Raw genomic sequence first — 21,463 nt, forward strand, 5'->3', positions numbered from 1 at the left:
GCGCTTACTCTGCCTGATTAAGGAACAACAAATAAAATGGTTAAATCTGTTACTATGAAACACTTCAGTGCTTCTCTGACAGGAAACAGAAGACAGATGGATGCTGGAGAGTTTCTGTGAGTTGATCAGTGGAGTGAGAGCGCCTCCTCTGGTGGCTTCATGTTACAAGTGTTCAGGCACTGAGGGGTTTTTGTTCAGCTCTGCTGATGGTTTGTGTCACTGTGACTCTCTGGCACAGTAATACACAGCAGAGTCTTCAGGCTGCAGTCTGCTCATCTGCAGATACAACTGCTGTTTGTTGTTGTCTCTGGAGATGCTGAACCGGCCTTGGACTGACTGAGAGTAGTACCTGCTGCCACCATTAGCATGGACCCATGCAATCCACTCCAGTTCTTTTCCAACAGCCTGTCTTATCCAGTGCATCCAGTAGCTGCTGAATGAGAATCCAGCTCCTGTACAGGTGAGTGTGTGTGAGTCTCCAGGACTTTTCAGCACTGCTTCAGATTGTGTCAGAGTCTGACCATCAACACCTGTCAAGACAAAGAAGAAAACACTCCCTCTCTGTGAGCTGATCACTTTTTAAAGACAGAGCTGAACATCAGTGAGTATGTTTGACCTGCCCAGCAGATAGTTAGAAGCAGCAGTCCTGTCCTACAGTCCATCATGTTAAAACTGTGTGTCCACTGTCCTCTGTCATTCTCTCTGCAGGCAGATAAGTAGAGCTGGAAGACGTCTGAGTTTTGCATTGACTCCTCCTCACACAGACTGTAGATATATTTGGTCAAAGTGCTGAACAGATGTCCACGAGTCCATCAGCTGTTCAGTCACACATCAACACACACATACTTCACAACAGTTGTGTTGTTGTCTCACCACAGTGTGATTGTGTTTCCAGTGTTTATTTTGTATTGTTAATGATGTTCAGATAAACTCACAGTCAATAAAACACTTTCAGCCTCTTCCTCTTTTTAAAGTAACTTCATGTGTCCTCTGTGATGTTTACAATGAGGTCTGAGTGATGGAACATCATGAAGTGTGTGAACATGTGGATAGAAGTGTCTCTGAGGTCACATGTGTGTGTGTGTGGAGGTTTTTGTACAGCTGCTCTGCTCTCTTCAGTCACTGTGTGTCGAGCACAGAAGTAAACAGCAGAATCTTCTGCTGTCAGCCTGCTGATCTGGAGGTACTGAGTGCTGCTGGAAACATCTTCAGTCATGGAGAAACGACTCTGAAAGGAGCTGCTGTAGCTCGCAGAGTTTCTTCCTGCGTTCATCCTCCCAATCCACTCCAGAGCTTTCCCTGGTTTCTGCTGCATCCAGTGAATATAGTACTCTGTCATGGTGAATCCTGATATGACACAGGACATCTTCACTGTGTCTCCAGGTCTTTTCAGCTCAGAGGGGGTCTGCTGCAGTCTGATCTCACTGCAAACTCCTGCAAACACAACAGATGATGATCAGCATCCAGCAGCAGAAATCAGAGGACACAAAGCAGGATGGATTTTCTCACCGTGAAGACTGACTGCAAACAACAACTCCAGACTACAGTCTGCTCCATGCTGAGAGGAACACTGGACTTCAGACTGTTGGACTCTGTCTCAGTGTGTGTGAGAGCTGCTGAGTTTATAAGAGGAAGAGTTTGAATAGACTGCCCTCTACAGGCTCAACAGAGAACAGCACATTTGTATAAGAAGAGCAGGAGAACGTGTTCAATGTCTGACTAATGATTCCTCAGGTTGAACTTTTTGAATGTTTTCTGTCCTCTGACATGAAAACATGAAACATATTTTGTCCATCTTAAATAGATGAATCAAAATGTCTCACATCCTTCATGTACTGAGAGAAAATGAAACTTGTGTCACTTTCTTTTATTCTGATGAAGCAAAGCTCAGAAATTTGACACATGGAAACACTTTCTCTTCATTCACTGAATCCACCAACATATTTCATCAAAGCAGCAAACACACAGCAGCAGTCACATGACAAACGTTGTTGTGTTGTGTGACTCTCACTGTGAGACCTTCATGTAAACTGTGTGTTCAAACGTCTTTGTTGGATGGTGATGTTTTTATTTTCAGCTCAGTTTGATTAAAGACAGCGGGTCAAAGTCAAATCAAACAATAATTCCTGCTCAGGATCCATCAACACAACAAACACAAGAGCTGCAGGTTTTTGTACAGCTGTTCAACCATCTTCAGTCACTGTGAGTATCTGGCACAGTAATACACAGCAGAGTCTTCAGGCTGCAGTCTGCTCATCTGCAGATACACCTGCTGTTTGTAGTTGTCTCTGGAGATGCTGAACCGGCCTTGGACTGACTGAGAATAGTAAGTGCTGCCACCACTGCCTATCAATGCAATCCACTCCAGTCCTTTCCCCTCACGCTGTCTGATCCAGCCTGTTGCATAGCTGTTATCAGTCAGAGAATAACCAGACACCTGACAGGTGATGGTCAGAGTCTGTCCAGGCTGCACAACCTGTGAGTCTGGCTGGATGAGTTGGACACTGTGCACACCTATGGAAACACAAATCAACATTATCTCCATCATTCAGCTGAATATTTCTAATGTGTGTATGAATCCACTGAAAGCTGCTCACAGGATCCAGCTGCCAGCAGCAGCATCACAGCTGCACACAACATGTTGGATGAAGTCAGCTCCTCTGACACACACACACAACAACTTAAAGCTGTTTGTCTCTGATCACTCTACACTGTGTGTGTGTCAGTGATTCAGTCTTAAACTCTGCAGCAACACATGAAAAGATGGAAGAGGTCAGAGCTTTGCATCGACTCCTCCTCCTCAAAGAGCAACACTCCTCAGCTCATGCAAATTTCTGCACATTTTCATCTTCATTTCATGACTTTAAATATATTGAAGAATTTTAATAATCAGATGTTTTTTCAGCTTCTGCATCTCATACACAAAGCAGATGTATTGATTCTACTCTGCAGCGTTTGGTGGCCTTTATATCATGTAAACAATCTCAATATATTCAATATTGATCTTTAAAATCAATCATAGAAACATTATGAGTCATTTCTGTTAAAGCACATGTTGATGGAAGCTTTAAAAAACTGGAAGTGATGAACCACAATGTCAGCTGCTGCTTTAAGACTAAATGTGTGTCTCTGTGTGTGTTTCACTGTTTTCCAAATTCTTCAGCTGCCACCTTCAGGTGTTCATAAAAAGGTTTTCTGTGGAGTTTTTGTACAGCCTCTCTGATCACTTTAAACACTGTGAGTATCTCCGGGCACAGTAATACACAGCAGAGTCTTCAGGCTGCACATTCTGTCCGTTCAGAGTCACTCTGTTGAGTCATTGAGTCACGGTCATTAAAACTAAACTGACAACAAGCTTCAAGCACCAAGTATGAAACATCACGAGCCACATTTCACGTGTGTTCACATCTGAATGTGATTTAATGTGTTTGTTCAAAACAAAAAATTGACTTTTTTCAGAATTCTGCATCAGCTTCATGCTGGACTTCCTGGTAATAGTGAGTTACAGTAGTCCGGCCTAAAAGTGACAAATGCATGGATGAGATTTATCAGCATCACTCTGAGAGGATGCTCTTGATCTTAGCAATGCTATGGAGGAGAAAGAAGGTGGTCTCAGAGACCTGTTGAATATGAGGGATAAACAACATGTCCTGATCAAAGATAACTCCGAGGTTCCTCACAGTCGTACTGGAGGCCAAGGTAATGCCATCCACAGAGACAATGTTATCAGATAATTTAGACTTAAGATGTTTGGGTCCAAAAACAATGACCTCAGGTTGGTCATCCAGTATTTATCTCCTTAAGACCTGACACAGAGTTTAGACATGTGAAGCTCTTTTCCTCTGCTGGACTGTGTTTGATGTCAGCTTGAAACTTTAAAAGAGTCGAGGACTCACACACACTGTTAGTGTGTCCTTAAAATGACACAAGACACACAAACAACCTCTGTAAATTACAAACTACCACATTTATTGTACTGCTGTGAGTTGATCAGTGGAGTGAGAGCGCCTCCTCTGGTGGCTTCATGTTACAAGTGTTCAGGCACTGAGGGGTTTTTGTTCAGCTCTGCTGATGGTTTGTGTCACTGTGAGTCTCTAACTCTGGCACAGTAATACACAGCAGAGTCTTCAGGCTGCACATTCTGTCCTGTTATAGTCACTCTTCCAGCAGAAGTGTCTCTGCTGTAGGTGAACTTGTTCTTTAAAGCTTCATTTTGTCGAAAAGTTCCTCCACCCCACATATGAAAAATCCACTCCAGTCCTTTCCCCTCACGCTGTCTGATCCAAGCTGTTGCATAGCTGTCGTCAGTCAGAGAATAACCAGACACCTGACAGGTGATGGTCAGAGTCTGTCCAGGCTGCACAACCTGTGAGTCTGGCTGGATGAGTTGGACACTGTGCACACCTGTGGAAACACAAATCAACATTATCTCCATCATTCAGCTGAATATTTCTAATGTGTGTATGAATCCACTGAAAGCTGCTCACAGGATCCAGCTGCCGGCAGCAGCATCACAGCTGCACACAACATGTTGGATGAAGACAGCTCCTCTGACACACACATACAACAACTTAAAGCTGTTTGTCTCTGCTCACTCTACACTGTGTGTGTGTGTCAGTGATTCAGTCTTAAACTCTGCAGCAACACATGAAAGGATGGAAGAGGTCAGAGCTTTGCATCGACTCCTCCTCCTCAAAGAGAAACACTCCTCAGCTCATGCAAATTTCTGCACATTTTCATCTTCATTTCATGACTTTAAATATATTGAAGAATTTCAATGATCAGATGTTTTTTCAGCTGCTTCATCTCAGACACAAAGCAGATGTATTGATTCTGCTCTGCAGTATTTATCATTTAAACAATCTCAATATATTCAATATTGATCTTTAAAATCAATCATAGAAACATTATGAGTCATTTCTGTTAAAGTACATGACTCCAGTCCTCCAGTCCAGACAGGTGATGGTCAGACTCTGACCTGGCTGCACAGTCACAGAGGCTGGCTGTGTCAGCTGTTCACACTTCACACCTGTAAAAAAGAACATTCTCTTTGTGATCAATGATCAGGTTGCAACCTGCTGACTGTGATGAATGTACAGAGACTCACATCCAGCTGCTAAGAGCAGCAGCAGAGCTGCAGGAAACATGGTTGATGGTGAAGCTGACGTGCTGTGAACTCCACAGTCTGAGCTCAGCTCTTTATAGCTGAGTAACAAAGGAGGACACTGAGTTTGCATCCATGCAGATGTCCAGTCTTTATAGGAGGCTGTGAGGACGTCCACTTTGCATAGAGAAGGACATCAAAGAAGGACGGACTGTGCTGTGACAGGAAGTGTGTTTTCATTACTGTGTCCTTAACATAAAGGCTCATATACAGCTGTACATGTGTGATGATATGAAATGATGGAACATCTGCAGAGTCCAGACTGTCCTGAAACCAACAAGCTGCAGCATGTACAGCAGCACTTACAGAGACCAAGATAAGAGGCTGAAAGAGAAGCAGTGAAGTCAGCCTGAAAACAGCCTGCAGGGGTCAAAGGTCACAAGAGACTCAAACTGTAGTTTCTCTTCATCAGTTCCAACAAATGTGAGACTATTTAAAACTCTGCTTAGTTCAGAGGAACAAATGAACATTAGACTGTTTATTTTGTAATTAAGAAGGTGTTGCTGTGAGTCATGATGAACCATTAGATCAATGATTGATTCATTTGAATTTGTTGTTATGAAACACTTCAGTGCTTCTCTGACAGGAAACAGAAGACAGATGGATGCTGGAGAGATTCTGTGTGTTGATCAGTGGAGTGAGAGCGCCTCCTCTGGTGGCTTCATGTTACAAGTGTTCAGGCACTGAGGGGTTTTTGTTCAGCTCTGCTGATGGTTTGTGTCACTGTGAGTCTCTGGCACAGTAATACACAGCAGAGTCTTCAGGCTGCAGTCTGCTCATCTGCAGATACACCTGCTGTTTGCTGTTGTCTCTGGAGATGGTGAACCGGCCTTGGACTGACTGAGAGTAATAAGTGCTAGTAGTATAGATAACAGCAATCCACTCCAGCCCTTTTCAAGCAGCCTGTCTGATCCAAGCTATGTAAGGATCTCCACTAAACCCTGCATATGTACAGGTGAGTGTGTGTGAGTCTCCTGGTCTTTTCAGCACTGGTTCAGACTCAGTCAGTGTTTGACCCTCAGTACCTGCAGACATGGAAACAGTCTCTGTAAATTACAAAATAGCACATTTATTGTACTGATGTGAGTTGATCAGTGGAGTGAGAGCGCCTCCTCTGGTGGCTTCATGTTACAAGTGTTCAGGCACTGAGGGGTTTTTGTTCAGCCCTGCTGATGGTTTGTGTCACTGTGGAGCCACCAGCTGCTCCCACGCACACAGTAATACACTCCAGAGTCTTCAGGATGCAGGTTCTCTCCTGTTAATTTCACTGAACTGCTGGAAGTGTATGTGTTGTACTTAAACTTGTTCTTCAGAGCATTATTTTGGTCAAAGTCTCCTCCACCCCACCGATGTAAAATCCACTCCAGTCCTTTTCCCTCACGCTGTCTGATCCAGCCTGTTGCATAGCTGCCATCAGTCAGAGAATAACCAGACACCTGACAGGTGATGGTCAGAGTCTGTCCAGGATGCACAACCTGAGTCTGGCTGGATGAGTTGGACACTGTGCACACCTGTGGAAACACAAATCAACATTATCTCCATCATTCAGCTGGATATTTCTAATGTGTGTATGAATCCACTGAAAGCTGCTCACAGGATCCAGCTGCCAGCAGCAGCATCACAACTGCACACAACATGTTGGATGAAGTCAGCTCCTCTGACACACACACACAACAACCTAAAGCTGTTTGTCTCTGCTCACTCTACACTGTGTGTGTGTCAGTGATTCAGTCTTAAACTCTGCAGCAACACATGAAAAGATGGAAGAGGTCAGAGCTTTGCATCGACTCCTCCTCCTCAAAGAGAAACACTCCTCAGCTCATGCAAATTTCTGCACATTTTCATCTTCATTTCATAACTTTAAATATATTGAAGAATTTCAATGATCAGATGTTTTTTCAGCTGCTTCATCTCAGACACAAAGTAGATGTATTGATTCTGCTCTGCAGCGTTTATCATGTAAACAATCAATATATTCAATATTGATCTTTAAAATCAATCATAGAAACATTATGAGTCATTTCTGTTAAAGTACATGTTGATGGAAGCTTTAAAAACAGGAAGTGATGAACCACAACGTCAGCTGCTGCTTTAAGACTGTAAATGTGTGTGTCTGTGTGTGTGTGTGAAATTCTTCTGCTGCCACCTTCAGGTGTTCATAAAAAAGTTTTCTGTGGAGTTTTTGTACAGCCTCTCTGATCACTTTAAACACTGTGAGTATCTGGCACAGTAATACACAGCAGAGTCTTCAGGCTGCACATTCTGTCCGTTCAGAGTCACTCGTTTGTTGGAAGAGTCCAAGTCGATGCTGAACTTGTTCTTTAGTGAATCTTTGTAGTATGAAGCTCCTGTATATCTCCTTCCGATCCACTCCAGTCCTTTCCCTGAAGGCTGTCTGATCCAAGCTGTGTAGTAGCTGTTAAGATAAGATAAGATAAGATAAAACTTTATTAATCCCGAAGGAAATTCTTGTGCCAGAGGTATCAAGTCACAATAAATGCAGTTAAGTACAGAGTATAAGTATAAGTGTCACTATAATCCAAAAAAAGAGTACAGTACGCAGTATGAGCACAATATATGATACATGGATACAAATATGGAGATGTAAGGTGCTAAGTAAACATAATATAGACAAGTGGAGGGAATGACAGTGATGCATGACATGATTATCTAGCGCTTCTCCCTACAGAAAGGGGAGGAGTTATACAGTCTGATGGCCACTGGCAGGAAGGACCTCCTGTGGCGTTCTGTGCTGCTCTTCGGTAGTCTCAGTCTACCGCTGAATGTGCTCCTGTAGGACAGCAGTGTGTCGTGCAGGGGGTGAGACGTGTTGTTACGAATACTGAGGAGTTTCCTCAGTATCCTCCTCTCCGTCACCTCCACCACAGACTCCAGCTCCACTCCCAGCCCCGAGCCAGCCTTCCTAATGAGCTTGTTGAGTCTGTTGGTGTCGGCCGTCTTCATCCTGCTGCCCCAGCACACTACAGCGTAGAAGATGGCGCTGGAGACCACCGAGTGGTAAAACATCTGCAGCATGGTCTGGCAGACGTTAAAGGACCTGAGTCTCCTAAATAGATACAGGCGACTCTGTCCCTTCCTGTATATTGCCTCTGCATTTGTGGACCAGTCCAGTTTGTGGTCAATGTGGACACCCAGGTATTTGTAGCTGTCCACAATGTCCACGTTGGTACCCTTGATGCTGACTGGGTCTGGGAGTGTCTGGTGCTTCCTGAAGTCCACCACCAGCTCTCTTGTCTTTGTGACATTCAGCTGCAGGTGGTTCTGTCCGCACCACTCCACAAAGCTGTCCACCACACTCATGTACTCCGCCTCCCGACCTCTGCTGGTACAGCCCACAATGGCAGAGTCATTAAGAGCATAAAAGACCTGACAGGTGATGGTCAGACTCTGACCTGGCTGCACAGTCACAGAGGCTGGCTGTATCAGCTGTTCACTCTTCACACCTGTAAAAAACAACATTCTCTTTGTGATCAATGATCAGGGTACAACCTGCTGACTGTGATGAATGTACAGAGACTCACATCCAGCTGCTAAGAGCAGCAGCAGAGCTGCAGGAAACATGGTTGATGGTGAAGCTGACGTGCTGTGAACTCCACAGTCTGAGCTCAGCTCTTTATAGCTGAGTAACAAAGGAGGACACTGAGTTTGCATCCAGTCAAACATGTGGAGCTTCAGTGTCGCTCTGACTGGAGCCAAATGAAAGAGTCTGAATATTTATTGCACAGCATGAAAACATGTCTGCTTCATATCAACACACATGTTTTTGGTTTATTGGCTGCAGACTGAAGCTGTGACAGCAGACAGGATCATGTCAGTCTGTAAAAACTTAAATGTACATAAAATACTGCAGCTGATAAAACAGAAACATGTGAAGATATATGAAGATGTCATGAACCATCATACAGAGTTTCATATTTAAATGTATTATTGTGTTTTTAATGTGGAAGAAGAAAACATGTGAGGAAAAACTTGTTTGTGTTTTATTGTATCATTGTTGTTTCCATATGTGAATTATGACACTTTAATCCAACTTTAGTCTGTCAGAGACCAAAAAAAGACGACTGCAGGTTTTTGTACAGCTGTTCAACCACCTTCAGTCACTGTAAGTCTCTGGCACAGTAATACACAGCAGAGTCTTCAGGCTGCAGTCTGCTCATCTGCAGAAACACCTGCTGTTTGTTGTTGTCTCTGGAGATGCTGAACCGGCCTTGGACTGACTGAGAGTAGAATTTGCCGCTACTATCAGTGTAAATTAATGCAATCCACTCCAGTCCTTTTCCAGCAGCCTGTCTGAACCAGCCCATATTATAGCTGCTGAATGTGAATCCAGCTCCTGTGCAGGTGAGTGTGTGTGAGTCTCCGGGACTTTTCAGCACTGCTCCAGATTGTGTCAGAGTCTGACCATCAACACCTGTCAAGACAAAGAAGAAAACAGTCCCTCTCTGTGAGCGGATCACTTTTTAAAGACAGAGCTGAACATCAGTGAGTATGTTTGACCTGCCCAGCAGATAGTTAGAAGCAGCAGTCCTGTCCTACAGTCCATCATGTTAAACTGTGTGTCCACTGTCCTCTGTCATCCTCTCTGCAGGCAGATAAGTAGAGCTGGAAGACGTCTGAGTTTTGCATTGACTCCTCCTCACACAGACTGTAGATATATTTGGTCAAAGTGCTGAACAGATGTCCACGAGTCCATCAGCTGTTCAGTCACACATCAACACACACATACTTCACAACAGTTGTGTTGTTGTCTCATCACAGTGTGATTGTGTTACCAGTGTTTATTTTGTATTGTTAATGATGTTCAGATAAACTCACAGTCAATGACCTCTGGAGGAAAGAAGGGTTTAACAAGGATTCAAATGTGCAAAAGGATAGAGAAGAAATCAGTGAGAAGATGCTGAGAATCGGAACCAAGACGCAGACTGAGCCTGAACTGGGGGCAGAGGAAAACACAGGTGCAAACCTACAAACATGGAAGACACAGAGATAATCACCAGTCCTGTGAGGAAACACAGGAAATCCAGACCTCTGATACTGTAGTCCTCCTTGTCAGTCAGGAGATGACACAGAGGACATCTCCACACAGAGACACTCACACAAAGGAGGAAGAAGAGAGAGAGAGAGAGGAAGAAAGAATGAAAGGATGTCTGAGCATGTGTGTCCAAAGAAATCTTGAGTAAATGGATGAGAGCTCAGCCAGCTCCGCCCTCCAGTTCCAAATATGGTCACAGTCTCCATTACTCTTAAAGCACCTGTTGATGGAACAAACAGGAAGTGATGAACCACAACGTCAGCTGCTGCTTTAAGACTGTAAATGTGTGTGTCTGTGTGTGTGTCAGTGTTTTCCAAATTCTTCTGCTGCCACCTTCAGGTGTTCATAAAAAGGTTTTCTGTGGAGTTTTTGTACAGCCTCTCTGATCACTTTAAACACTGTGGGTCTCTGGCACAGTAATACACAGCAGAGTCTTCAGGCTGCAGACGGTTCATCTGCAGAAAGACTTTACTGCTGGAGTCGTCTCTGGAGATGGTGAACCTGCCCTGCACTGACTGGGAGTAATAGATATGAGAACTGCCTGTGTGTATGAATGCAATCCACTCCAGTCCTTTTCCAGGAGCCTGTCTGACCCAGTTCATAGCATAGCTGCTGAATGTGAATCCAGACCCTGTGCAGGTGAGTGTGTGTGAGTCTCCTGGTCTTTTTAGCACTGGTTCAGACTCAGTCAGTGTTTGACCCTCAGTACCTGCAGACATGGAAACAGCTGGTTAACTGCAGTCATTCTGTCAGGAAGTCAGAAATCAGTGGTTGTCCTTACCAGCACAGTGAAGTGATAAAATGAGACAGAGGAAGAAATAATGAGGTCTGATCATTGTGAAAGCCGTTTGTCTCTGCAGTCAGTGATGAAGTCTCTGTCCGTCTCTCTGTGACACCTTTGTAAAGATGGAGCTGATCAGAGTTTTGCATTGACTCCTCCTAAAACACAAACACACCACATTTCACACAGCTGTCAACACTCAGCAACATCTTTGTTCCTGTTTGTCTCATTCCATCATTCATTATTGATTTATCTCCTGTCTCCTCAGATCGAGCTTCACATTGCTGCAGTTCCAGGTTCAACTGGTGGTATTTGTTTACATTTCAGGACTGTGGACTTGATGTTGGTCTTTGCAGACGGCCACTGTCACATTGTTTGGACTCCATGTAAATGATATGAACTGTAACTTTGGTCTTGCTTGATCAGGTTACTGAACTGCAGCCACCTTTCAAAATAAAAGTACGCTACATTTTTATTCTGCACAACAATTGCAGAGAAAATGACTTTTTTTCTGATTTGTCTGTTTTGATCTTTGTGCAGTCATAGACAAAGATCAATGGACCTGAATTTCAACAACTGCATCAAGTCAGAGTGCAGCTGTCTGACTGAGGTTTAATGGAGACATGTGAAGACATCATTACAGCAGTCATACATACTAAAGTGGAGTGAGAGCACCTCCTCTGGTGGCTTCATGTTACAAGTGTTCAGGCACTGAGGAGTTTTTGTTCAGCTCTGCTGATGGTTTGTGTCACTGTGTGTATCTGGCACAGTAATACACAGCAGAGTCTTCAGGCTGCACATTCTGTCCGTTCAGAGTCGCTCTGTTGTTGGAAGAGTCCAAGTCGATGCTGAACTTGTTTTTCAGTGAATCTTTCTAGTATGAACCTCCTGTATATCTCATTCCGATCCACTCCAGTCCTTTCCCTGCAGGCTGTCTGATCCAAGCTGTGTGGTAGCTGCTAACAGAGTAAGAGACCTGACAGGTGATGGTCAGACTCTGACCTGGCTGCACAGTCACAGAGGCTGGCTGTGTCAGCTGTTCACACTTCACACCTGTAAAAAAGAAGAAACTATTTGGTCAGAAATGATGAAGTGCACAAAGAGCTGCTGACTGTGATGAATCCAAAGAGACTCACAGGATCCAGCTGCTAACAGCAGCAGCAGAGCAGCAGAGAACATGTTGAGTCTGACACACTGTGAGCTTCACTGACACTCTGGTGTTTTTATAGCTGCACAAATGTGGCCCAGTTTGCATAGAATGAATCAAAGCATCACTGTGGCTCTGAGTGGAGTCAGAGCACCTCTGCTTTGTGTCTGTTACTCATCATACTGCAGCACTTATTGGAACGTTCCTGCACTCAATATGTTCTCTCCTCAGGACTTTGACTTTAATCTCAGCATCCAGAGTCACATCTTACAGAAACACTAAGGTTTTGTTTCACAGACTCATCGGACTCTTATTTTGAAGTCATGCACAGATACATGTGCTGCTCAGGAACTGAAGCTATGTGATGTATTTAAGGAAGAAATAAAGTCATGTTCAGTAGTCAGTACTCCCTTTATTCATTACTGTTGTGTAAAACATAACACACAATGATCATAGTGGGTCTTAGTATCAGGTAAACACAACCTACAGCCCTTTCAGAGGAACAGCTGCTTCTCTAACACCATTGATTTTGTCTTGCTGTATTGCCATTGTGTTAACACACACCTGCTGGTGATCAGTTCATCAAGAACTGATGGTCAGCAGAGTGAGTGTGTTCATCATCCTGAAGCTGCACGTCTGTGCAACATGAAGCCTGTTTGTACAATGTTCTGTTGCTTCATGTTACTCTGAAACTAAAGTCATGAATCAAAACTTGATGTTTTCACCATGATACATGAAACTTCATGACTTCTTTCTGAACTTTGACCTCTGAAGTTGTGTCTGCTTCATGGGATGAATTCTGGACACCAACAGGGATCAAAAAACTGATGAATATTGGTGAGTTGATCAGTGGAGTGAGAGCGCCTCCTCTGGTGGCTTCATGTTACAAGTGTTCAGGCACTGAGGGGTTTTTGTTTCGCTCTGCTGATGGTTTGTGTCACTGTGACTCTCTGGCACAGTAATACACAGCAGAGTCTTCAGGCTGCACATTCTGCCCTTTCAGAGTCACTCTTTTGTTGGAAGAGTCCAAGTCGATGCTTAGCTTGTTCTTCAGTGAATCTTTGTAGTGTGTTGTGTGTCCAACATGTGCACTACCGATCCACTCCAGTCCTTTCCCTGCAGTCTGTCTGATCCAGTGTGTCCTGTACTCACTTACAGAATAAGAGACCTGACAAGTGATGGTCAGACTCTGACCTGGCTGCACAGTCACAGAGGCTGGCTGTGTCAGCTGTTCACACTTAACACCTGTAAAAAGGAACATTCTCTTTGTGATCAATGATCAAGTTACAACCTGCTGACTGTGATGAATGTACAGAGACTCACATCCAGCTGCTAAGAGCAGCAGCAGAGCTGCAGGAAACATGGTTGATGGTGAAGCTGACGTGCTGTGAACTCCACAGACTGAGCTCAGCTCTTTATAGCTGAGCAACAAAAAAAGACACTGAGTTTGCATCCATGCAGATGTCCAGTCTTTATAGGAGGCTGTGAGGACGTCCACTTTGCATAGAGAAGGACATCAAAGAAGGACGGACTGTGCTGTGACAGGAAGTGTGAGAAGATAAGATAAGAGGCTGAAAGAGAAGCAGTGAAGTCAGCCTGAAAACAGCCTGCAGGGGTCAAAGGTCACATAAGACTCAAACTGTAGTTTCTCTTCATCAGTTCCAACAAAGACTATTTTAAAACTCTGCTTAGTTCAGAGTAAAAAATGAGCATTAGACTGTTAATGTTGTTATTAAGAAGGTGTTGCTGTGAGTCATGATGAACCATTAGATCAATGATTGATTCATTTGAATTTGTTGTTATGAAAACTTCAGTGCTTCTCTGACAGGAAACAGAAGACAGGTGGATGCTGGAGAGTTTCTGTGAGTTGATCAGAAGCACATGTTGATGGAAGATTTAAAAAACAGGAAGTGATGAACAACAACGTCAGCTGCTGCTTTAAGAATGTTTGTGTCTGTGTCAGTGTTTTCCAAATTCTTTTGCTGCCACCTTCAGGTGTTCGTAAAAAGGTTTTCTGTGGAGTTTTTGTACAGCCTCTCTGATCACTTTAAACACTGTGAGTATCTCCGGGCACAGTAATACACAGCAGAGTCTTCAGGCTGCAGACGGTTCATCTGCAGATAGACTTTACTCCTGGAGTCATCTCTGGAGATGGTGAACCTGCCCTGCACTGACTGGGAGTAATAGATTGGAGAACTAGATGTACAGATATATGCAACCCACTCCAGTCCTTTTCCAGGAGCCTGTCTGACCCAGTGCATCCCATAGCCGCTGAATGTGAATCCAGACCCTGTACAGGTGAGTGTGTGTGAGTCTCCTGGTCTTTTCAGCACTGGTTCAGACTCAGTCAGTGTTTGACCCTCAGTACCTGCAGACATGGAAACAGCTGGTTAGCACAGTGTCTTCTAAACAGTGTCTTTGTCCAGCAGAATTTATTTTGTCCTCACCAGCTGCAGCACAAAACACAATGTATAAAATCAGAGGTGTGATCATGGTGAAAGTCTTTGTGCAGTCTGCACTGTGCATGTTACACTGAGCTCTGCAGCACATATAAAGAGAGAACAGCTTTGCATTGACTCCTCCTCACACAGAGGATGGAGGTGGAATGCAGTCGGCCATCGATTGTGTCTGTTTGTGTTGAACACTTTTATTCTACAAGTTTAAACTGAGCAGAAAGTTCAGCAAACAATAATATCAGTGTTTCTGCTCACAGCTGAATCATCATGACAGGACTGTGTTTGACTCCTAATGACTGACAGGTCATTCCTTTATTCATCTCTTCACTGGTTGAAGTCTATAGGTGAACTTCTCAGTGTCTGTTGTGTGTGTTCATCAGTGTGAAATCTCCTCAGAAACGACCTGTAATGATCAAACTGTTTCAAAGAGTTTTTCACTGCAGTTTCTTGTTGAACTGTAGTGTTGATTTCTGATCCAGCAGATGTTGTTGTGAGTCATGATGAACCATTGATTCATCATTTGATTCTTTAGTGTGTGTTGATGACATGCTTCAGTGCTTCTCTGACAGAGATCACTTTTTGTACAGCTCTGTGGCTTCCTGTGTCACTGTGGCTCTCGTGCACAGTAATAAACTGCAGAGTCTTCAGTCGTCAAGCTGCTCATCTGCAGATACACCTGATCCTTGTTGTTGTCTCTGGAGATAGTGAACCGATTCTGGACAGATGTGGAATAAGTTTTAGTGCTCCCACTTGGAGCAGAAATATGAGCAACCCACTCCAGTCCTTTTCCAGCAGCCTGTCTGATCCAACTGATATCAGCAGAACCATCAGAGATTCCTGCATATGTACAGGTGAGTGTGTGTGAGTCTCCTGGTCTTTTCAGCACTGGTTCAGACTCAGTCAGTGTTTGCCCCTCAGTACCTGCAGACAGACAGCTCATCAGCTACTGTAATGCAGACATGTTTCTTTTTTGATGCTGATGTTTGTCAGAAAAAGAAAAAACCTGTGTATCCTTACCAGCCCAGTGAACTGACAGGATGAGAGAGACGAGCACACACTCAGGTCTGATCATTGTAAAAGCTGTTTGTCTCTGCTCACTCTACACTGTGTGTGTGTGTCAGTGATTCAGTCCTAAACTCTGCAGCAACACATGAAAAGATGGAACAGGTCAGAGCTTTGCATCGACTCCTCCTCCTCAAAGAGAAACACTCCTCAGCTCATGCAAATTTCTGCACATTTTCATCTTCATTTCATGACTTTAAATATCGTGAAGAATTTCAATGATCAGATGTTTTTTCAGCTTCTTCATCTCAGACACAAAGCAGATGTATTGATTCTGCTCTGCAGCATTTTCATGTAAACAATCTCAATATATTCAATATTGATCTTTAAAATCAATCATAGAAACATTTTGAGTCATTTCTATTAAAGCTTTAAAAAACAGGAAGTGATGAACCACAACGTCAGCTGCTGCTTTAAGACTGTAAATGTGTGTGTTTGTGTGTGTGTCAGTGTTTTCCAAATTTTTCTGCTGCCACCTTCAGGTGTTCATAAAAAGGTTTTCTGTGGAGTTTTTGTACAGCCTCTCTGATCACTTTAAACACTGTGAGTATCTGGCACAGTAATACACAGCAGAGTCTTCAGGCTGCACATTCTGTCCGTTCAGAGTCACTCTTTTGTTGGAAGAGTCCAAGTCGATGCTGAATTTGTTCTTCAGTGAATCTTTGTAGTATGAACCTCCTGTATTTCTCATTCCGATCCACTCCAGTCCTTTCCCTGCAGGCTGTTTGATCCAAGCTGTCCAGTAGCTGCCAAGAGAATAAGAGACCTGACAGGTGATGGTCAGACTCTGACCTGGCTGCACAGTCACAGAGGCTGGCTGTGTCAGCTGTTCACACTTCACACCTGTAAAAAAGAAGAAACAATTTGGTCAGAAATGATGAAGTGCACAAAGAGCTGCTGACTGTGATGAATCCAAAGAGACTCACAGGATCCAGCTGCTAACAGCAGCAGCAGAACAGCAGAGAACATGTTGAGTCTTCCTTCATGAAACTTTATGACTTCTTTCTGACCTTTGACCTCTGAAGGTGTGTCTGCTTCATGGGATGAATTCTGGGCACCAGAAGAGTGTGTTCATCATCCTGAAGCTGCACGTCTGTGCAACATGAAGCCTGTTTGTACAGTGTCCTGTTGCTTCATGTTGCTCTGAAACTAAAGTCATGAATCAACATGAATACTTGATGTTTTCACCGTGATACATGAAACTTTATATTTTCTTTCTGACCTTTGACCTCTGAAGGTGTGTCCGCTTCATGGGATGAATTCTGGGCACCAACAGGGATCAAAAAACTGATGAATACTGGTGAGTTGATCAGTGGAGTAAGAGCGCCTCCTCTGGTGGCTTCATGTTACAAGTGTTCAGGCACTGAGGGGTTTTTGTTCAGCTCTGCTGATGGTTTGTGTCACTGTGGAGCCACCAGCCGCTCCCACGCACACAGTAATACACTCCAGAGTCTTCAGGCTGCAGGTTCTCTCCTGTTAATTTCACTGAACTGCTGGAAGTGTATGTGTTGTACTTAAACTTGTTCTTCAGAGCATTATTTTGGTCAAAATCTCCTCCACCCCACCGGTGTAAAATCCACTCCAGTCCTATTCCCTCACACTGTCTGATCCAGCCTGTTGCATAGCTGCCATCAGTCAGAGAATAACCAGACACCTGACAGGTGATGGTCAGAGTCTGTCCAGGCTGCACAACCTGTGAGTCTGGCTGGATGAGTTGGACACTGTGCACACCTGTGGAAACACAAATCAACATTATCTCCATCATTCAGCTGAACATTTCTAATGTGTGTATGAATCCACTGAAAGCTGCTCACAGGATCCAGCTGCCAGCAGCAGCATCACAGCTGCACACAACATGTTGGATGAAGTCAGCTCCTCTGACACACACACTTCATGTCCTTTTGAATGATCTTTATTTGCATATTGTTGAATAAATTAGAGGCGTGGACAGCTCTTCTTCTGGATCAGACTGTGTGTTTGTGACAGTGTGTGTGTGAGCATGTAGATTCATTGATAAGATCTGCAGCTTTTACAGAAATATGTGTGATTATTGGAGAGGAACAATGTGCAAACATTTGATTGATCAGCAGCTCCTTCAGTCGTCTTTGTGTGAACTACAGCTGAACACACACAGGAAGCTGCAGTCAGTGCAGATGGAGCTGTTAGAGGTGACTACACAGACTGGACTCAGGTTACAGTTTTCATGGCCTAACCCACCTGACCTGGAGAGTTTGCTGGAGCTCTGTACAGCACTAACATTTACCTAAATAATATGAGTGCAAATTGTGACCAGGATTTTTTAAGTAAATCTTACAAGTCATTTATTTTCACTAACATCCAGCACCAACCCCTTTGGATGGGGTCCTTTGCAATGAGAGCATTGCTCCAGGACCAGGTCACCTCCTCCATGTGCTTGGGGAAAGCGGCCAGCAGCTTAGCGGGAACTTTGGCACAAGGAAGCCTCTTTCCTTCACAGCAGGATGTGGAGGTCTCCATGAGGGTATTAGGCCATGTGATGCCCAGCTTTGTGGTTTAATTTTTGTTATTTACACCCCTCACATTTTCTATTAAAGCACATGTTGATGGAAAAAACAGGAAGTGATGAACCACAATGTCAGCTGCTGCATTAAGACTGTAAATGTGTGTGTCTCTGTGTGTGTGTCACTGTTTTCCAAATTCTTCTGCTGCCACCTTCAGGTGTTCATAAAAAGGTTTTCTGTGGAGTTTTTGTACAGCCTCTCTGATCACTTTAAACACTGTGAGTATCTCCGGGCACAGTAATACACAGCAGAGTCTTCAGGCTGCACATTCTGTCCGTTCAGAGTCACTCTGTTGAGTCATTGAGTCACGGTCATTAAGACTAAACTGACAACAAGCTTCAAGCACCAAGTATGAAACATCACGAGCCACATTTCACGTGTGTTCACATCTGAATGTGATTTAATGTGTTTGTTCAAAACAAAAAATTGACTTTTTTTCAGAATTCTGCATCAGCTTTATGCTGGACTTCCTGGTAATAGTGAGTTACAGTAGTCCGGCCTAAAAGTGACAAATGCATGGATGAGATTTATCAGCATCACTCTGAGAGGATGCTCCTGATCTTAGCAATGCTATGGAGGAGAAAGAAGGTCTCAGAGACCTGTTGAATATGAGGGATAAACAACATGTCCTGATCAAAGATAACTCCGAGGTTCCTCACAGTCGTACTGGAGGCCAAAGTCATGCCATCCACAGAGACAATGATATCAGATAATTTAGACTTAAGATGTTTGGGTCCAAAAGCAATGACCTCAGGTTGGTCATCCAGTATTTATCTCCTTAAGACCTGACACAGAGTTTAGACATGTGAAGCTCTTTTCCTCTGCGTGACTGTGTTTGATGTCAGCTTGAAACTTTAAAAGAGTCGAGGCCTCACACACACTGTTAGTGTGTCCTTAAAGTGACAAGACACACAAACAACATCTGTGAATTACAAACTACCACATTTATTGTACTGCTGTGAGTTGATCAGTGGAGTGAGAGCGCCTCCTCTGGTGGCTTCAGGTTACAGGTGTTCAGGCACTAAGGGGTTTTTGTTCAGCTCTCCTGATGGTTTGTGTCACTGTGAGTCTCTAACTCTGGCACAGTAATACACAGCAGAGTCTTCAGGTTGCACATTCTGTCCTGTTATAGTCACTCTTCCAGCAGAAGTGTCTCTGCTGTAGGTGAACTTGTTCTTTAAAGCTTCATTTTGAGTTAAGCCTCCTCCACCCCACATATGAAAAATCCAGTCCAGTCCTTTCCCCTCACGCTGTCTGATCCAGCCTGTTGCATAGCTGTCATCAGTCACAGAATAACCAGACACCTGACAGGTGATGGTCAGAGTCTGTCCAGGCTGCACAACCTGTGAGTCTGGCTGGATGAGTTGGACACTGTGCACACCTGTGGAAACACAAATCAACATTATCTCCATCATTCAGCTGAATATTTCTAATGTGTGTATGAATCCACTGAAAGCTGCTCACATGATCCAGCTGCCAGCAGCAGCATCACAGCTGCACACAACATGTTGGATGAAGTCAGCTCCTCTGACACACACATACACACTTCATGTCCTTTTGAATGATCTTTATTTGCATATTGTTGAATAAATTAGAGGCTTGAACAGCTCTTCTTCTGGATCAGACTGTGTGTGTGTGACAGTGTGTGTGTGAGCATGTAGATTCATTGATAAGATCTGCAGCTTTACAGAAATATGTGTGATTATTGGAGAGGAACAATGTGCAAAAGTTTGATTGATCAGCAGCTCCTTCAGTCGTCTCTGTGTGAACTACAGCTGAACACACACAGGAAGCTGCAGTCAGTGCAGGTGGAGCTGTTAGAGGTCACTACACAGACTGGACACTGACTGCCCTCTACTGGTGCTTCTGTTTTTCATAGCTGCAGACTGACTTCAGGTTACAGTTTTCATGGCCTAACCCACCCGACCTGCAGAGTTTGCTGGAGCTCTGTACAGCACTAACATTTACCTAAATAATATGAGTGCAAATTGTGACCAGGATTTTTTTAAGTAAATCTTACAAGTCATTTATTTTCACTGAGACCCAGCACCAACCCATTTAGGATGGGGTCCTTTGCAATGAGAGCATTGCTCCAGGACCAGGTCACCTCCTCGATGTGCTTGGGGAAAGCGGTCAGTAGCTTAGCGGGAACTTTGGCACAAGGAAGCCTCTTTCCTTCACAACAGGATGTGGAGGTCTCCATGAGGGTATTAGGCCATGTGATGCCCAGCTTTGTAGCTGCTCTCTTGCAGAGTTTGTCCCTGCTGGTGGCTACTGGGTTTGTTACCTACTGTTATAGCAGGAAACTCATTTCACATGAATTTTCATCACCTCCTATTTTGTTGTTTAATTTTTGTCATTTACACCCCTCACATTTTCTATTAAAGCACATGTTGATGGAAAAAAACAGGAAGTGATGAACCACAACGTCAGCTGCTGCTTTAAGACTGTAAATGTGTGTGTCTGTGTGTGTGTCAGTGTTTTCCAAATTCTTCTGCTGCCACCTTCAGGTGTTCATTAAAAGGTTTTCTGTGGAGTTTTTGTACAGCCTCTCTGATCACTTTAAACACTGTGAGTCTCTGGCACAGTAATACACAGCAGAGTCTTCAGGCTGCACATTCTGTCCGTTCAGAGTCACTCTTTTGTTGGAAGAGTCCAAGTCGATGCTGAATTTGTTCTTCAGTGAATCTTTGTAGAATGCACCTCCTGTATTTCTCATTCCGATCCACTCCAGTCCTTTCCCTGCAGGCTGTCTGATCCAAGCTGTCCAGTAGCCAAGAGCATAAGAGACCTGACAGGTGATGCTCAGACTCTGACCTGGCTGCACAGTCACAGAGGCTGGCTGTGTCAGCTGTTCACTCTTCACACCTGTAAAAAAGAACATTCTCTTTGTGATCAATGATCAGGTTACAACCTGCTGATAAATGTACAGAGACTCACATCCAGCTGCTAAGAGCAGCAGCAGAGCTGCAGGAAACATGGTTGATGGTGAAGCTGACGTGCTGTGAACTCCACAGACTGAGCTCAGCTCTTTATAGCTGAGTAACAAAGGAGGACACTGAGTTTGCATCCATGCAGATGTCCAGTCTTTATAGGAGGCTTTGAGGACGTCCACTTTGCATAGAGAAGGACATTTACAGAAGGACGGACTGTGCTGTGACAGGAAGTGTGTTTTCATTACTGTGTCCTTAACATAAAGGCTCATATACAGCTGTACATGTGTGATGATATGAAATGATGGAACATCTGCAGAGTCCAGA

General features: G+C 44.0%; 1 protein-coding gene and 1 gene segment (V, D, J or C); both read right to left on the minus strand.

The window, feature by feature from the left end:
- Positions 1–21,463, minus strand: part of LOC114439964 (uncharacterized) — a 176,079-nt gene that overhangs the window by 88,148 nt on the left and 66,468 nt on the right. The gene's annotated exons all lie outside the window — the stretch shown is intronic.
- On the minus strand, positions 2,198–2,651 carry LOC114439768 (Ig heavy chain V region 914-like). The segment is given in 2 exon segments: positions 2,198–2,514; positions 2,598–2,651. Coding segments are annotated over 2 exon segments (360 nt in total).

The sequence above is a fragment of the Parambassis ranga genome, chromosome 8 (genome assembly GCF_900634625.1).
Source record: "Parambassis ranga chromosome 8, fParRan2.1, whole genome shotgun sequence".
Lineage (NCBI taxonomy): Eukaryota > Metazoa > Chordata > Actinopteri > Ambassidae > Parambassis > Parambassis ranga.